The 19,870-nt window shown below is 45.5% G+C and overlaps 2 protein-coding genes across 2 annotated transcripts; both read left to right on the top strand.

Annotated features, from left to right (window-relative positions):
- Positions 1-8,597: 8,597 nt before the first annotated feature.
- MELLADRAFT_66834 (uncharacterized protein) lies at positions 8,598-9,510 on the top strand (the record flags this gene model as incomplete). The annotated part of the gene is made up of 2 exons (XM_007414853.1): positions 8,598-8,648; positions 8,971-9,510. 2 exons carry the CDS (start codon positions 8,598-8,600, stop codon positions 9,508-9,510), a joined length of 591 nt encoding a protein of 196 aa, XP_007414915.1.
- Positions 9,511-18,498: 8,988 nt separating this feature from the next.
- On the top strand, positions 18,499-19,270 carry MELLADRAFT_124227 (uncharacterized protein; the record flags this gene model as incomplete). The annotated part of the gene is made up of 5 exons (XM_007414854.1): positions 18,499-18,628; positions 18,692-18,886; positions 18,961-19,044; positions 19,112-19,154; positions 19,237-19,270. The coding sequence occupies 5 exons, from the start codon at positions 18,499-18,501 to the stop codon at positions 19,268-19,270; spliced, it is 486 nt and encodes a 161-aa protein (XP_007414916.1).
- Positions 19,271-19,870: the final 600 nt, after the last annotated feature.

Here is a 19,870-nt window from a genome sequence, read left to right as displayed (position 1 = left end):
ACCCCGGGGCCGCCAAGTCGCGACTTGGCGACTGCAAGCTCGTGACTTTTTTTTATTTTTATTTTTTTTTATAGTGCTACAAGAAAAAAAAACCCGATCATCAACGGGGGCGCCAAGTCGTGACTTGGTGGCCCCGGATTCCTCCAGTTGTTGGTTGCATTACCCGTCAACTTGGGGCCGCCAAGTCGCGACTTGGCAGGCTGCGAGGTCGTAACTTTTTTTTTTTTTTTTCCAGTAGAACTATAAAAAAAAACACCAATGATCAACGGGGCCGCCAAGTCGCGTCTTGGCGACCCTGTATGACCCCACGGATCAAGGCCCGGGACCGGTCGGTAACCCGATTTGGTCCGGACCCCGAATACCTCACCGATTGTCTCTCACCTCTCGATGAAACACTTCCCTAACTCCGACCACATCAAATCCAACCGCCGAACCGGCCTTTTTCCTACATTTTCCTCACATCCCCCCTCACTTCCATAGTTTCCGACGCTGTGCCACCCTTACTACGGTACAGGTTGGCCAGCCTCCGCAAGTTTGGACTCCCGGTATGTCCAATCCATTCCTTTAGTTTGATTTTATTTCCCTTTGGCCAGTTTATATTGACGCGGTGTACTTTGACTCAATCTCACAGGTGCCATCACGATGGCGGGCGTAATTGGAGTCCAACCTCATCACGGTGGCAAGCGAATCACCTCGCTTTCCCAGGTCAGTCAGCCAGGCCCCAATGATGGAGACTTGGCGCCCGCGAGTTCTCTCACCTTGGAAGACGAGGACGAGGACGAGGATGAAGAAGTTGGCGAAGAGGGCAAGGGCAACGCAGGCGGGGATGGCGCAGTCGATGATGAGGACGAGGATGATGAGGACGAGGACAAGGATGACAAGGATGATGAGGACGAGGAGACTAAGGATGAAGACAAAAAACGTACGTTTCTTGTCATTCGGTATTACTTTTCGATGATGTAAGGCTGATGCTGGGCCACAGCAATTCTCACCAGTACCCAGGCCTTGCTCCTCAAAGGGACTACCTTTTACCTCGATGTTCCTTCCTTCCTATCCACATTGGTGCAGCAAAGGGACTGGATTGCATCCCAATTGGCCGAACAGCAAATGACGAATGACATCTTCGAGTCCCTTAGAGAGACTGGGTATCAAATCGAGGCGACCATTGAAAGTGAGTCTTTGGGTCGCACTTTGGTTTAACAGAACATCATGCTCATGTTCGGTTGTTTCTTGGCAGGCATCAAGGATGGCACCTTCCGCAACAAGCGGGACTCACTGGTGCAAGTGCATGGAGTCCCAATTGAGGATGTCCCCATGGTGAAGCCCCAGCAAAGCCGCACTTTCGTCCCGCGACACCCGACGACAAGGACGAGTACGTTCCAGGCAATCCCGACCCACACAATGGCAAGCGGCCGCCGCGAAGACGAGCGTCTCAGCGCATCGCTGAGGTTACCCTTGCTGCGAATGCCAAAGTGGCCAATCCTACGCCAGTGAACCCCATTGGGTCACACCATCCTCCCAAACGGTCGAACCCCAGCACACCCAAACCAAGGCGATCCTCTGCTGACAAGGTCCCGAAGCAACCTCAGCCTCAACCGCGGTCTAACCCCCCGAGGATTGCAAAGCGAAAAGTCCTGCAGCAGACCGTAGATACCCCTGCATCTACGGTGGAACCGAACGAGGGTGCGACCAAACGAAGGAGGGTCTCCAAACCCAGTGAACCTCCCACCCGGGCGCCATCCCCCCCTCCCCCTCCAAAGAATCCAGCCTTGGAACTTGCTGACGCTGGATTCCGCAAAATTAGCGATGAAATCCTCGATTATGCCCAGCGGGCCTCATGGTACCCTCTCATGTCGCGCACGCCTTCCGACCCGTTCTTTGTCCTATTTTCAACTCCATTCAAACTGCCAGCGGACCGCAGCCCCCATCTCCCTCTTTTGCACCACTTCAAGTTGGTGTGGGATCAATCGTTGCATCATTCCATGCTATTTCGAAACTTGCGCCGGGGCCTGGACGCCTATCACTTGATGTTCTCTTGGCTTCGAGGCGTCCGGAGTACGCCAGGCTGGAGTCCCCAAGACACCCGGGATCTATGGGACCGCCTCAATCCCCTGCTCGCCGGTTTGAAGAAAGGCGAGAAGAAAATTGGGCAGGCGGGCCCTCCCTACGGTATTCCGGTTTGCAACTCCTCCCCACCGCCTTCAGCCTCGAATCCCACTGCGTCTTCTGCCCCCCTGCCCCCGGACATTATTCACCCTACGCCCTTGGAACGTGTGGCACAGTCTCCCAAGGAGGTTCCTGACGAGCTCCCAGCAACTATAATCGCCTCGATTGAAGAGATTGAGACTCTTTTGAAAGCCCCGACCGACATCCCACTTGGGCTACCAACCAACGCATTTGCCACCTACTTCAACCATCCCATGTGGCTACCCTCACCTGAAGATGAGGATGGGATCTGGGGATTATTCATCCAGGCGATGGATAAGAACCTCGGGAAGGACGTTATTCCCCGGACATTTCGACGCGGGCCACATGGCTTTGAAGGTCTATTCCGCCAATGGGTGGCCTCTTCACGAAAGAAGGACTTCTGGAGTATCCCCAGCTGCGACGTAATCCTCCAAACGAAGTTTACCTCCATATTGGAGTATGTCGAGTCCCAGCAAGTACAGGAACTCCCGCCATTGCCTTCACAACCGACTTCGCCTGCTCAGCCATCACTGCCTTTGGTCCAACGGGAGCGCAGCCCACCGCAGGATTGTCCTGCGCCCTTGGTTACACCGGACGCACGACCCAGTCCGGTTCCCGCCTTGGTCCATTCCTCCGGCGAACCGGTTATGGATGGCATCGAGGAAACCACCTCCGTGGAGGCTTCCGCGACCGGATTGCCCTCCCTTCCCCTCACTGCTTTACCACCACGAGGTCCAGACCTCAGCCAGGAGGGGCTTGACCCAAGTGGGGTCAAGCCGCCTGAGTTGGCCACTTCATCAGCCAAACCGCCTTCGCCGCATCCACTGCGTTCTTCGCCCCCTCCAGAGGACCCCGCGTGTCACCTTGCCCAGTCAGGCCAAACCACGCAACCATCTCCAGCCGGTATTCAGCCCTTGCCCACCTCGCCACGCCAGGAGGCGCCCCTGGCGACGCCTGCCGACTCTCCGTCGGATCTCAAGGACCCCGCGCGTCACTTTGCAGGCCTAACGACGCAACCGTCTCCAGCCGGTGTCCAGCCCTTGCCCACCTCGCCACGCCAGGAAGCGCCCCTGCCGACGCCTGCCGACTCTCCGTTAGTTCTCAAGGAGCCTGCGTGTCACCTTGCCCAGTCAGGCCAAACCACGCAACCGTCTCCAGCCGGGATTCAGCCCTTGCCCACCTCGCCACGCCAGGAGGCGCCCCTGGCGACGCCTGCCGACTCTCCGTCAGTTAAGGACCCCACGAGTCACCTTGCCCAGTCAGCCCAAACCACGCAACCGTCTCCAGCCGGTCTTCAGCCTAAGCCCGCCTCGCCACGCCAGGAGGCGCCCCTGGCAACGCCTTCCAAATCTCCGGCAGTTCTCATCAACCCCAAAGCGGGAGTTCCACTTGGTGGACTACCGATACCGGTCAACGCAGACGTATGGACAGTGGTGCGCCAGGCAAGCATTTGGGCAGTCGAGGATCATGCCGTTTTCGACGTAACCAAGAAGACGGTGGATAGGAAAGCCATTGACAATGACGATGTTCCTGATATATATCGCTCAATGCTCAACTTGCTGTCTTTGAGGGTGCAAGGTACCAACAACCAGGCATTGGCGGCAAATCCTCCAGCGACACCGCCTTTTCGAATTATGCCTAAAAGTAAACTTCGAGTACATACATGGCTTAATAAATCCCCGAGTAAGTTCTTACTTCTATGAGATCAAATTCGGCTTATACTCACCTCCAATGTGGTCTCATTAGACATCCTCCTGTTTCAATGCGAGGCCGAGGCGCCATGGCACCGACCAGATATCTTCCAGCTTGACAATGCTGAACTGACCAAAAAGGGTCCATCCGACGAAGATACCCGTACGCAGTATGTGCGCGAGATCCTGGGGATCTTCTCTCATACCTCAACCGCAAAGATTGATCAGGGGGTCCGATATGTCCTGGCCGCAGTTGCGTTCTGCAAGATGGAGACCCTGGACATCCAACCTTCACCTGGCATAACCCCCGCTGCATGCCCCAATGTCAAGATTGCCAATGGCCTCAAGGCTGCTCATCATTATCACCAGCTCCAACTTTGCACAAGCAGTACAGTCGTGCGGGAATGTGTAATTGCGATATGGGACCTGGTCAACAAAATCTACGCCATGCTCGAGGCCATTGCTAGCAACACCTGAGCCGCTCAGCTGCGCCCCGCTATAAAGGCGAAATTTTGTAGCGCGGCGGATTTGCGCTACAAGTAGCGCAGCCAGCGCTCCGCTTTTGGAATTGAAGCGCTACATGCGCAAAGCAGCGCGGCGGCTCTTTGAGTCGCTTTCGCTCCGCTTTGACAATTTCTCAGCCGAGGCAGCGGCGCGGTACGATCATGCTATTCACAATTTTTTTTATTAATTATGCACAAGAAAAAAGAGTATATACAAATGATATAAGAGGACTTCAAAACAAGTAAGACATACTAAATGAAACGCGTAATGAGTGACTTGAAAAGTTATCAGTTGAGGAATTGAAGAAAATAGGAAACTAAAAAGAATTTTAAGGAATGACTCGAAAGGTTAGTTAGACGAGATAAAAAGAGTCAAGAATCATAGAAAAACATAACTGGGGTCAAGATGTATATCAACCCCATTACAAACTATCAAATGAAAAGAAGAAAAGACAAAAACATAAGTAAGACTACCAGACTATAACAAGAGAAGTAGGACAATTTACAAGATAATAAAGAGATGAACGATCAGGAAATAAATGAAATGAAACAATCAATCAATGACTATAACATGTTTTTTCTTCTTAGAGTGTTTTTCAAAGGAAGAAAGGTAACCAAGCGCTTCAGAGAACTGGTCATTTGTTGTAATACCAGCTCTCAACCATTCCCGTGTTCCTACAGCACGCAAGATCGTCTTTGGTTTCAAAGATCCTCGTCCTGGGACTGCAATATTGGCTGCTGAAGAAAATGTTCGTTCCACGCAACATGATGTAGCCAAGATCGAAAGGTAGTCGCGTGCCAACAAAGCAAGCACCTGAAACTTTGAATTGTTTACCTGTTAGATGAGAGACAAAGAGAAATACATTAGTATCAACAGGTTGATGAGTGAAAGATTGACCATGGACTTACTCTCCACCAGCCCAATTGGGTTTGACCAGGAGTGATTGGATCATTCCCTTGCAAGTACATCTCGAGTTCACTTGCTCGGATTGATTTGGGTGTTTTAAGGACAGCAGATGACGTGAAGATGTCATATTGATCAAAGACCTGCTGTTCGGCGGAGGGAATCGGAGAGGGGGAAGAGGCAGGGGTAGCTGGCCAGGTTTCTAAAGCTAGATTGAAATGCTCTTCCATGAGCTCCTTAGCGCGTGAGGCATGGTCTGGATAGTGAAGTTCAAAGAACTTCAGTCGATACTTGGGGTTGAGGACAGTCGCCAGTACTATCACATTGGCGTTGACGGCTTCGGACTGGTATTGACAGAGTTGATCCAACATGGCGTCAATCATGGTGTGGATAGTAGGGAACTTGGTGGTGTTCTTGATCTCCAATAGGTTTTCAGACACTCGCAGATACTCTGCCAAGAGCATGGATCCCGATGCAATATTACCCTCCAAACGTTTAGTTGAGGCACGAAAAACCTAAACAAAACTTAGCCAAAAGAAATGGAAGAAAGGTAAAGAAAAGAGACTTACTTCTAATACCTTACATAAAGAGTCAACCGCATCCCATTCGTCCATAGACATCATAATACCTTCATAGTATTTAGTCTTTCGATCACCTATAAGAATCGAATCAACCACCTGGAAATCACATAGGTCAGTTGTTGATATCTTTGCAAATCAAAGAGATGAAACCACTTACATCGCGCGCAGCTACAAGGTGCGAGTACATAGCCAAATCGATGTTCCAGCGAACACCCCAACCAGCGATAGGTCCAGGACCATGGTAACCCATTTGTTCAGCTCGGCCTTTGAACTCCCCTCGCCTGGCATTGCTCCGGGTGAGCAATGCGTTGAAATGTTTCAACTATGCAAAGAAAGACGTCAAAATCCAGCTTCAGCTCAGGCTTGACAAGGCAAAGGAACATAAAGGAGAAATGAAAAGAACTTACTTTCATTGCACCTTTCACCACGATACAACCGTTCTGAGGAATATCATCGTATGAAAGTCCATCCTCCTCGTCGTCAGAAGCAAAATTGGGAGATGCACAATGACCACGGTGATTGATTGTGTCGTCGTCATCATCGGAGCAATTGTAGTTGACTGCTTCATCGGTGAGATCATCGTTCAAGACAACTGTTGGAACTGGGACAGAGAAATTGGGGGGGGTCGTTGGCTTGATGTGGCCAGCAGCTAACCCAATCACCTTCAGACCTTTCTTGACGATCAACCCAAGTTTGTGTGCATAGCAACGGACGTGGTTTTTTGAGGAGTCCCAATCGGTTGGATCGTCACCTTCCGAAAACATAACCTCCATCTCTCGGGCCATTGTGTTGTTTGATGACCCGGAGTCTGTTGTCTGACCTAACATGTAAACATTGGAAAGAAACAAGGAAGGTTAGTTAAGAGAAGAGAAAGAGAGTGAATGAAAAGGAGACGAAATGACTTATTTTTTTGTGAAGTCCGTGAGCCATGAGGAAACGCGCCACCGGTTGCGCCAGCAAATACCCATACTTATTCCATGCTACCAGCTTCAAGCTAAGATGAATCGACCGGTAATTCCATTCATCATCGATGAAGTTTGCTGAAACCCCGATGAAGGCATACCTGTTGCCTTTTGTGGTCCACACGTCATGGACCAACGAAAACTTGCTAGAGTTTTCCTGAAACACAACAACAAAGTTAGACACACATAGAGATATTGAATTGAGTGGAAATGAGAAGTGATAAACAATATCATCACTTACAGATACTAAAGCTATCGCCGCCAAGCTCAAGCTGAGGTACAAGTCCTTTGCAACACCAGCGGCCCAAGTCGGAGTCCTGAGGTTGGCACGTCGATTGGCGAGCTTGAAAGCAGCACGAAGAGGGAGGTCGTAGAAACGGTTGAACGGGAGCGCATGTTTCATGATCCACATCACCAGCACCGTGTTGCATAGATCAACACTGAAGGTGGATGATGAGAGAAACGAGTCGAGGGTCATTTGTCCATTCACTTCGTTCGAAGAGGCCGCGGCTGCTTGCTCCTGAGCCCAAGTGAGAGGTAGGACACATCCTGCTCTGATGGCACGAGCTCGTTGAGGGCAGGAAGCTCGTCCCTTACCACCATCACGGTGAGCATAGATGTTGTAGAATGTACGGTGTCCACGAGCAAAGACACCGTCACACCAACGGCACTTGTAGCCTCGGGGATCATCTCCGGTCTAGAGACAGACAGATCAATCACATGAAACGATAAATTCAAAGTCAGTACATCAACAAACGGTTCATGTGGGACATGAATAGCTTTAAATAAACATACGAACCTCTTTTTTTATAAGGACCGGAGGATAAAAGTACTCCAACAATGTGGCAAGCCGACCAGAACCACGCTTGACACCATTGGTTTTGATTTCTTCAATATCGGAGTCCTGGTTGACATTGATACAGTCAGGTATCCCGATCTATGTTTATCAAAGTAAAACAAGGATCAATTCAGTCTGATTGATCACTACAAGGCTGAGGAAAAATACATACGGGTACGGCAGCCTTTTTAACCTTCTTCGCTGGGCCCCGAGGTAAGCTGGCGGAAGCACCAGAGCCTCTGGGACGACCCTTGGCCTGGGAACGAGGCTTGGATTTTTCCGCTTGCTGTTTTTTCTTTTTCTTGGATAGCACCTTGAGAAATTCGTCTGCCTTAGTAACCTCAACTACTGAATCAGAATCGGGAGGAAGAGCCAAGTTGGGATCATAAAGGGGATCAGAATCGATATTAGGTAAGTCACTTTTGCTTGATGGTCGGTGAACAGAGATTCGCGAGTCGGGGGACTGAATAACAAAACCAGGTTTAGGATTGGTTGGGCTGCGTGGGCGAAGACTAGGACCAGTAAGCGAAGAAGGTGCAAGACTAGATACCGACTGAGACATTGTGATGATTTTATGTATGAAATAATAACTCAATAGTATTTGATTTAAATTAATAAGAAAAGATGTTAATCGATGTAGTAATAATCGAAAAAGAAGACCAGATGACAAAGGTGTCAGTTTACAATGATACGGTTAAATATCTTGGTTGACGATTCTGCCAAAGGGGAGAGAGAAAAACGAGAAAGAAGAAAAGCTCACCTTATATACACCGGAGATCGGTCGGTGCAAAGAACTACAAGGATAGAGGGTGATTGCGTCATGTGGGTCTTTGAAGATGAGGATTCAAATCTAAATCGAGGGCATGGAGGTTTTGAAGAGGAGTTAAGATCGTCGACCTGAGTATTGGGGTGAAGAAAAGCCGATGTTGACATGTTTGAGGCCTTGGCGAGGATGTTTGCTGGTGTTTGGTGGGCATGCGAGGTATGTGGGACACTGGTTGGGGAGGAAGTTCGTCTATGCAGCCTAGTTCGTGAGGTTGATCTTGATATCAGTCACGTTAGGCTGCATAGAACGCTGCAGACCGCTTTATGCAGGGCCTGCGGAGCGGAAGTTTATGGTGCCTCGCCAAATCTGCGATCCGCTCTGTCAAAAATCTGACAGTGGCAGCGCTAGCGGATCGGGTAAGCTACCTACCCGAGTATTCCTCGAGCGGTGGCGGGGCGGTCCGCTCCGCCACCGCTTTTTGCAGCTGAGCTTTTCAGGTGTTGTCGCTAGTCTTCGGGCAAGATTCCGGCATGTGCAGCATTTATCCCAAGCACCTCAACAGCATCACGTGCAACTTGACGAGGAGTATGAAAATCTCACAAAATCAGTGGGTGCTGGTTCTATACCAGTAGTCTCGTTTGGCCTTCTGGTAGCCTTTCTCACCTCCGGCGTCAAGGGCCTTTTGATATTCCCGCATGATCCCAAAAGATTTGGCCTCTCGAAACTGGCGCATTTCCTAGTCCTGGTCAGCAGGCTTCAAGACAATCGTGCAATTGAGGAACCTTTTTCGAAACACACTCAGACCTTCTTGCTTGGACTCATTCGTGAAGCCCTTTTCCCACTAGGATTTGATCAAGCAAATACCTCACTAGATGATACATCAAGTGAAGATGAATGGCATCCCAAGGAGTGCTCCAAGATTTACCTTGCTCAAGCCATTCAAAAAGACCTGGCCTCCTTTTGTCAGATCAGGTCACAACTTTTGGGTGGTCCCTGCCCAGATAACCCTTATGACTTACCATTCCATCCTGTTTCAACAGGAAATCAATCAATGCTTCCTCAAGTGGGTCTTGAATAGTACAATTTCAATTGTCCCTTGGAAATATTTTGTCTACATGATTGTAGCCCATACTTGTAATGCCAATACCCTTAAAATTACCCCTGATTCTGTTTGATTTCTAAGTCTGTAACTTGCAATGTGATCTGTAACTAAAAAGCCACAAGATGTAGGGTTAGGGTATGCTGATTGTAGCCAACACTTGTAATGCCAATGCCCTTAAAATGACCCCTGATTTTGTTGGATTTCTAAGTCTGTAACTTGCAATGTGATTTGTAACTCAAAAGCCACAAGATGTAGGGTTAGGGTATGCGGAGGTATGCGGACCAAACCCTAACCCTACATACACTGCATTATACCTTACACTCCCCACAAGCATTGTCTATTGCTTTTGCCTTTCCAACACTTGGCTCCAGTGATCAATCCATAACCACCCACCTCAATCATATGTGACTACACACCTATCTCCTCCTGCAAGATGCCAACACCTCTTGGGCCTCATGCCACTGGCCTAGGACGAGATCATATCCTGTGTGCATGTACTCAACTAGCCTGCTCACAACATACTATTGAGTTTATGGGGCAAGTTCATCAAGGTCAAATGTTCAGTAGGAAAAGTTATCCTAAACATCTTGAAGAGGTCAATAGACATTCCCCGCCCAGCCAATCAATGCTAGGGCCAAGCAACAAAGTTAAATCACCAAACCACCGATTGGAAATCGATAACCTCCTGAAAGTCCCTGTAAGATGGTACCAGCTTACTCTCTCTTCACATTGAACTTGTCTGACATGGACATAACCCTTTGTAGGGCTCCACCATCGCGGAGCCGGTTGCTTCCACAAGCCGAGCCCCACATCAGGCAACGTTTCCACAAATCGGCGCAGCTATGCCGGTCAGGACCAAGAAGCGACCTCGGAATGATGAAGATGATGAAGGGTATTTGGTCCCGCCCCACCCAAAAGCACCACGACACGAGCCAGGTCACACGCAAAGTACAAAGCCAACACCACATAGATTTTTGCAAGATCCAATATGCATGCGTGAAATGTTCAAAGTGGCCAAGGAACATCTCTTCCATAAAGTCGGGGTCAAAGCTTGTCAGAAATCCCTTGCCAAAGCTAGACAGACTGTAAAAGAACACAAGCTTGCACAAGATCCAACAACCACGAACCTGATTTGGAACCAGATCCCGCTAGGCCTTCCCGCACTATTTAAAATTCTCAAACTTGAGACACACATACAATCACAAACATGTTGCCCATTCTGCTGTGCTTTGTCTTCCATTCAAGCCCCTCTCCCACTCAACACATCACCGGTCCCACTATGTGAAGTCCCACGATTTACTACCAAGGGGTCAACTACTCTCCGCCGAGAACCATGTGAATCTCCTCTCTACGAGAAAACCTCAGGAACCCTTCAGAAACCAATCAGGCTCTTCTTCTATCAGTCTTTACGCTCGTGGCTTGGAAAGATGCTTCAGTTCCATTACTTTGAAGAATCCATTGACACACACCTTAATCGTCAGCAGCCTGGGAACAATCGAATGGACAATATATGGGATGGTACTTTATGGAGAACTTTCAAGAAGGACAGGTACATCTTCACATCAAGATCAGGTAACCTTGTATTTGGATTATGGTGTGATTGGTTCAATCCTTACGGCAAAAATGCAGCAACCAAGACTTTGGTTGGTGTCATGCTCCTCACTTGTTTCAACCTACCTCCAACAATACGATACAAAAAAGAGAACATCTGCATTTACGGTATCATGCCAGGTCCATCTGAACCATCACTGTCAGAAATGAATCAGTTCCTCAAACCGCTAGTCACTGAACTGACGGAATTCTGGGATGGCATTACCTTTACCTCAACATCAAAACATCCTAAAGGACGCATCCTTCGTGCTGCACTATGGCCTATCCATGGGGACGTTCCTGCTATGAAAAAGGTCTCAGGAGGAACTTCACACTCGTCAACATGTTTTTGCTCGCTCTGTCATATCAACCGTAATCTCTACCACTCCCAATCTCCAGCCCCCAAGGCTGAACTACGTACTTCTGAGGGCGTCAAGATCCAGGCTGTGGAATGGGAACAATCTGAAACTGCAAGTGAGCAAGCTAAACTTGCAAAGACAACAGGAGTACGATATAGTATCATGCATGAGCTGCCATACTGGCAAGCTGTTGAATTCTTTTCTGTTGACATCATGCACAACATTTTCCTTGGTCTATACAAAGATTTTTCAACACAATACATCCAAGTACCAGCAGCTGGCAAGGCCCTTGAAGCTGAACAAGAAAAAATGGAATTCACTAACCGGCATTACAATGTGCAGCTACCTCCACCAGCAACCAGTAGTCCACATGGCCCTGATGATGCCCATGCCACAAGTGAAATGCCTCCGCCTCAACCTCCCTCCCACCATTCGTACAATACTCGATCAGTTGCATTCTCCAATCTTCATCGCGACATGGCATCTTCCAATGGATCTGACCACACAACACGATGTAGAAATAAAAATGGCCATGGATCACAACCCTCTCGTTCACCAACACCACCTGCGCCAGAAATCATCCCTGAGATCACTTCCTACGAGCTTGATTTGCTTCAACGCTGTATCAAGCATGCCAAAGCCCCTTCGTGGCTTACTCGACCTCAGAAGAATTTTGGAATGGCTAGTGCAGGGACTCCCAAAGCTGCTGAATGGCATTCATTATATAAAGTCTTCATTGTACTAGCTTGGATACCTCATTTCAAAGGAGGAGACCCTGAATCTACATCAGCTAAAATTCTAGCTAGCCTTCTTCAGCTTATTCAGATTGGCAACATTTGTACGCAGCGTTCCTTTCAGCAGGGTGATGGAGAAAAGATTACAACATTGGTTGAGGAACATCAAGCTACGCTAGGGGATGGATGGCCGCATAAGAAGAAAAAGCCCAACTTACATTTTGCGGAACATATTGGCCACATCTCCACACTTCTTGGGCCTCCAGCTTACACAGCTAGCTGGTCAGGTGAGCGTATCATTGGAGCCCTTGTGCAGACCTCAAAGAATGGCAACCAAAGTGTGTTTCTTATTTTTTTTCCTTTTTTAAACAAGATAAATGTAGGAATTGACCCCAACCCTTTTTGAGCAGGGCAGATGGGTGAAACTTTGCTCAAACAGCATTCAATGTGTGGATTCTTTCAAGCCATGACCCACAACAGCCATCCTGCCCTTGAGGCTGATCCTATCATCAAAGAATACCTACAACAAAATCGAGGAACCAAGTGGACTACCAAAAAACTCAGTCCTCAAGCTTTTGATGCCCTTCAGAAACTTGGAATCCTTGGGTCAGACCAAACTTCTGCATCCACATTTGATGTCACTCCAAGCCTTGTCATTTCTAACAAGCCACATATTACATATAGCAAAAATCCAGCAAACAGCTACATATCATACTCTTTGGACTCTTTTAAACAGTTTGGTACTATCACAGACATAGTCAAGATTCCTGATGTCACACAGCCACTATTAGTGGTGAGATCACTCAAATGCCTGAATGCTGAAGACAAGCACAAGGACCCTTATGCTTCTTTGCCAGGCTTGCTGAATGCATCTGTTATATATGATATTCATGGGGACCATTATGTTGTTCCTAGTCACAAGGTGATTGGCCAGCTGGTGGTACAACATAACCCGGGACGTACATTTGATATAGCTTGGCCAACCCTTTCAATAGTGCAGCTCAATAATCTGGTGAGATCTCAATTCAGTCATCAGTATCACATGTCCTGATGTGATATGCAAACTTTGCAGGGCTTTGTGCAAGAACTCAATCTGGAAGATGATGCAATGGATATAGAATGACCATTAGCAGGGAAATTTGTAATGTGGTCTCACTGTCAACTTTTTTCTTGTACACCAGTCATTTTTGCATCGTGGTTGGTGCTCTATTAACCTAGTGGAATAGCGTGTATCATGGGTAGCAAATCAGGAAGACAGAAATGAAGAAGACCTAGTTTGACCATCAATACACGGAGTATGTCCAAGGATCAGGTTAGGTATCTTAGAATAGAGGGTTTAGTGGAGTAGTTTAGATATCTTAATTCGACATGTCTTTCATTCCCTAAGATTGAATGTATTATGCTCTCCAATCTATCTCCTCCTCCTAAAAATCTCATTTTTCGATACAGCTCACATACACACATATTATTGATTCAACTAGTCAACTCTTTATTTTCTGATTTTCATCGATTTTTCCCGCCCGCCCTCACCTTTGTTAATTGGTTGTGTTCTATATGACTTCGTAATAGTTTATTTGATTTGTGTTTTATGTTTCCTAGCTATAAGTTTTTTTTCCTTTTCCCGTTAGTTGTTCCTCTTTGTCAGTTTGTTTCTCAGGAAATGTGGTTACGTAGTCTTTGGTTCAATGTCCTCTGGCCATCCCGAGGGGCTGATGTGTTTTCATTTTATCTCTACCACTTCACTGTTCTCTCATTCAGATCACTTGTTTAGTTTTCTTACGGACGTAATTCATTTCTGTTATGTGTTGCTGCTTTGCAGCAGCGTGATCACGTACACCACGGAAGCTGTAAGCTTACGCCTGACTGTTATCCTATTGATGCGCCACATGTGAACCTATTCCCCACAATTTTATTCACTTGTCACCACAAAGAGTTGTATGAGTCTCATGTATGACCTGTATTGAGTTAGAGCTTGTCATCATTCCCAAATGTCATCTGCAATACTTTCGTGAGATGTTGCCACCAAAAAAAAATCTAAAGTTCCCAACATGTCACTGGTGAGAGGGAAGGTGTATTACTTGAGGGCTTGACCTTTGGTTTCCACAACTCTTCTCATGAGAGCTGGGCTGGTAACAAGCACACATCCCTGAATAAGTAGAGCTTCACTGCTGTCAAATGGCATCTGATTTAAATTGGTCACAGGAGGCCATGATCTTTGGATGGAGCCTATGAAAGGATACCACATGAGTATAAAATTCCGTGCATAGGAAACTTTATACTCATGTAATAGGGGTTGGGTAAAAAAGCGACCACCTGGTTTTGCGCATTTGCGAAGGGAGTCAAAAAGAGCCAAAGATGACGGAAATCAACTGTGTGCAGGGTTCACAGGTCTGCCAAGGTCTGCTGCTCTGCCGGGTACCCAACAAGTCCTAATGTCAGGCTTTGGCTATGATTTTCCTTGTCCAGCCCCCACCAATTGCTCAGCCAAATCCACACCAGGTGGTACTCGGGTAGACTCTTGAACCTTTCACAGAAGGGACCAGAGACCTGTAAAAGGTGAACAGAGTGTTTGTGTCTTGTAGCGGCACAAATGGCTTAGCCCTGTAAGACTTTTGAATGGCGACAGCTTTGGAGTTATGAAGAAACCCTTCATACCGGTATGTTTTTTTGCGACCCAAAAAGGCAGACAAAAATGTTTGTCAGTTTTGTGTGGCTTTCGTATTGCTTTTGAGCAATCTCGAAAGCATTGTCAAATCTTTGAACTGCGACTGAATTGAGTTTGCAAAGGGGTTGGTCGCTTTTTTGCCCAACCCCTAATCTACCATAACCAGCAATCCAAAAGAAGCCACTGGGAGATTCCGGACAATCACTCTTTATACTCAGCTGTCCTCGTGAATTAGTCTCATGTGGATATGCCAGTATATGCAGCCCATGCATATACCCCACTCACAGGGAATTGGAAGTCAATCTGATATTGTTTTGATATTGTTTTGAGATTGTTTTGAGATTGTTTTGAGATTGTTTTGAGATTGATTTGAGATTGTTTTGAGGTGAATGGGACTCACTGGCCTGCCAGTGCCTAGTAAAATGTCACTGTGAGGCGTCATTTGAAAAAGGAAAAAGTGCCTACATCATAAATGTAGGTGCTTTTTCGTGCGAAACCTTCATGTAGGCGCTGTTTTGGCAGCGCCTACATGGATTTTGTGTGGGCTGCAAATAGCAAGGGCCTAAATTCAAGCCTTCAAAAACTTATAATGGTAGTAGAAGAAATAATGATGATTAGTCACCAAAGTAACTTATCAGGAAAGGGTATAAGTAAGTTGGCAACTTACTTCTTGGACAACTCTTCTTAGAGTTTGGAAAATCCGAGAGTTACTATCTATTTATCTATCTATTTATCCTGATCAAATAGATGTCTTCCAAAGAGTCTTTTGATAACAAGATCTCAATAGGTAAGCAAAGTTAGCTTGTGCTAAGATGCGAGGCTTTGGTTGTTGATGAGCACTTTCAGACAGTAAATTTTATATGACCTAGTTTGATAAATGTATGCTAATAAAAAAGATAAAGCTAAATAGTATGTTGGGTTTTCTAAAGCAAAAAGATTTTTATCAAAGGGTGTCGATAAAAGCTATGATATTCTAAAAAGTGTAATGGGTTATAGGATAAAGATCTTTCTCTTATTAGATGGATACCTGTTATTTATATACTTTGTTTGATTGTAAATATCTTGGTGTGATGAAATGTTGTCACTAGGCGGGTAATCAATTCTAGGGTTTTTTGCTGGTTGGGTTCAAGGTGTTTTTAGTTACTATCGTAATTGTTCCTAGATTAAATGGTATTTGTCCTGGCTGGTTGTCGTATGATATTTTCAAGCTAGTCAGGGTTCAAATGTGACTTCTGATTAATCAGGGTTTGATTATTATTGAATCTTGATTAGTTAGTTTTTTATTTTAATATTCCTTTAATGTCGTCACTCTTGAAACTCAAGTGTGAGGTGTAATAATAATAATTTTTTATGAGTATGTACTTACAATGTTGTGCTTGGTTTTAAAGTTAAGTTATTTTAACCAATTGGAAGTTATTAGCAGAATAACTTCTCATGGTGAACACAATCCAACAAATCAGTCATCTTTGACAAGGGTAGCCCCACAAACACAATATCCAGTTTGTGTCTTGCTGGAGAGTCTGGCTGAAGCTGAAATACAGTGTCCAGCTGTCATTTGTACACAGCTGTAACATGTTTCCAGCTCCAGGCGCGCAGGGGATGCTCTTAGGCTAGGGATCTGGGATTAGGTTTGGGATTGAGACTTAGAGCATCAGCACCGGACCTCGTAAAAAGTTAAATACAGGTTGTTTTACAAACCTGTGGGAATAAACACAAGGCACCAGACCTTGCAAACAACCTGTATGGTTTAAACAGCATGTAAATTGTGACCTTGACTGTCCATAAATGGCCGACAGTGTATAATCCAAAAATTGCCCAAACAGACCAAACTTAATCTACCAATATTGGACATATGAAGTCTTGAAATGACACGGTGAAGTGACATGATCTCTTGATGGACTTGAACTTGAATTAATAATATCATAACAGGTCTTACTGTCAAGCAACAACCTTGTACAACATATCTCAATCACACGCAAAGCAACCACACAGTCATTCTCATATTGCATATCATCTGGGGATACACTTTCTTTCCTGTCAACTCTGCATCATACAGGAAACAAATTGGGTCCTATTTTACAAGGTCCGGTGCTGATGCTCTTAGGGAACTATGCACTTCAATTCACACATGTTGTGTAATTTAGTTATGTCCAAACACTCTCTGACAGGGCTGTGATCCTACCTGGGACCCTGCCCAACGCTTCCTTGGAAGCAGACAGTATGTGCCCTGAAATATGTACAAAAACCTACCTGAATGAACTCTCAAAAGCTCCGCGGGAATCCATCAGACTCAGAGTGAACTGCCATAATTGACAACTACACTCCACATGTGAGTCTTACATATCACCAATTTACATGTCTTGCCATCCAGAATATTGTTGATCCAAAGTGATTAATAATTAAGAACCTCTTCAAGTCTACCAAGCTATATATCATGATACATATATGGTAAGCCAGGGTAATGACATCATGAAGAGCATTCATTAGGATTTCAGTGTGGCGCCCACCACCCAATTGTGCTAGTGATTATTATTGATGAAACATGTGAAAAGAATAATTTGGTTGGGGTCATTTTTCTTGTAAATCAGTATTCATCATTTGTCAATCAGCTACATACTTATCCTTCACATCTTTCTTTCATTGTTCTTAAGTCTTGGTCATATTTGATTGATTTTGATTTGATTTTAACCGTGTGTGGATTGTACATCAACAAAATTTGATTGCATATCAAATGTAGGTTACAGCTTTCAAAGCACCATGATCACCTTCCTATATTGCTTACCAAGAAAGATTTGTACATTATGGGTCCCACGCTGAAATTGGGAGTGCTCAACCCTTGGATGTTGGGAAATGCAAGTTATTAATCTTTGAAAAAAATAGTTTTGTCAAAAAATTCAAACACCGGCGAATTTCAATCAGTACTTCTATATATCAATGTTCACTATTTAGGTTTCCCTGTTGTACAATTTTTTGAAATTCAGCGCTCGAATTCCAAGTCAAAACACCCATGAGGCAGACCTTTGCTATACATAGCCACTGCGGTGGTGACAGTTACTGCAGAAGACGACTTTTCATTCTTGTCATGTTATGACTTGAGGCCGAGGCGTGTTTCAGCAGGTTGGGTGGCGTGGTGGTTGGTGGTGTGGTGCTTTCTGTCAAAACCCAATGTACCCAGTCACAGCGGAGTTAGTGTTGATTTATGTTAGTGTTGACGCGTGCGCCGACTGCAAGCAACCGCAGCAGATCATTGAGTGCTGATTAGGTAACGGTTGACCAAACGACCATTTCCAAATCATGTGCTGAGGATCATGTCAAACTCGAGAATATAAAAGCACAGGACAAGACTATCTTTCTCAGATGTTCCCTTACTTTTAGGCACATTGAATATCAACTTGTCAAACATTTTAAAAGATTGTGTTGTTCCATATCTTCTGACCACTCTTGCAATTTTTACACATTACAAACTTCCGAATCTGACTCAATCCATACCCCTGTGATTTGTATCCTTGAGTGTGAAAACGACGCTCAAATTTTCTTTGCAAAGCGTGTTCTGAGAACAAGGACATCATAATCTGATTGCTACTCAACAACTTAAGAATAGACCTCACCACGGGAGATGTACATCCGTCAGTTTCTATTCATCTTCATAATTTTTTGTCACTTAAGCATAAACTCTGTGTTTGGGGATAGCAACCAAGAATGTTCAGTCTTTTGGGGGCCGAGTTTAACAGTAAAAGGCAGATATTGTAAGTTCATTCACTGCATAGCTCTCAGGTGCTGTTGTTTGCCTATCCAAATAAATTATCTAGTTTGTCAGAATACAGGCGGGAAGGCATACCACTGCTTACCACCACCGAAAGGTCGAGTACCAGTGGCTTTGGCATCTTGTATCGTGTACAAAAACTCTCCATCATTGGCGGATGGACCTGACCCTAGAAAGTCACCCAGCAAGAAAGTGTGTAATGCATTAAGAAGACACTCTTCCAAAGATGAGACTTATATCAGTACGTTGTACTACTCTTAGTAAATTAGAACAAGGTATCCAATACTAAAAAATGTTGTCATCATGAATATCTAGACTGTGGAATAATCACAATTGTGAATGGCAAGGCTCAGGTTAAAGAGACTTATCGGTGTGCAAATCAACTAGGCTATTTCAAACGTGATTATCTTGCCTTTTTTACATCGCGATTCCCAATACTGACCTTTTAAAATTTCACATGTCGCAGGTGCGACCGGTTGCAACCCCATACAAGATCAAAACATCATTTAGTGAGTCGGGATAATTAAAATATCATCACGCATGATACAATAAAACTGATCTTTCAACACTGATTTTCTTACCAATCCAAAGTGATGTTGATTACAAATTTTCTGATCCAAAATGAAAAGAGGTGATCATAGATCTTCAAATGTTCCGTCTTGTCCATCTGTTTCATTGAAGGGGTCTGATCATCAGCTATCATTTTGAAGCCCAGGTAACTATTTGCCCATATAAAATGCCATATCATGTTTGATCCTGTTTACATCCCTCCTGTTTTACAATACTCCGTGCGCCCAATCATCTTGTGTCTGTTTAAATCAGGACGTATCGTGAATCTTTTTGCTGGCATTAATCATTGGCCCGTCTTCACTCAGGACTTGAAATTTTTCTTGTAACCATGGTGGGTGCGAAGCTGAACCTGAACGACGAGACTCATAAGCATATCGAAATTTAGGATAAGAATGCATAATCACTTCTCTTGGGTTGACAGTTGAGGTCCCGGCAGCGCTATCTTACTACTCTGAAGTGAACTCAAGCTTTACAATAAGTTGAATTCTCCAGAAATCTTTCCTTGACCCACTCCATCCAGCTGCTTATAAGGGCGCGTTCACTTAAGCAATTTCTGGTGAGAAATCACATTCTGCAAAATTTAAAGTGTCTATTTGGTGGTGTATGTTTCATTTTTGCATTAAAAAATTTACAGAATGTGATTTCTGGTCAGAAA

This window comes from Melampsora larici-populina (assembly GCF_000204055.1).
Source record: "Melampsora larici-populina 98AG31 unplaced genomic scaffold MELLAscaffold_46, whole genome shotgun sequence".
Taxonomy (NCBI): domain Eukaryota; kingdom Fungi; phylum Basidiomycota; class Pucciniomycetes; order Pucciniales; family Melampsoraceae; genus Melampsora; species Melampsora laricis-populina.
Note: the sequence above shows the minus strand (reverse complement) of the source record. Positions and strands in the feature narration are given on the sequence as shown.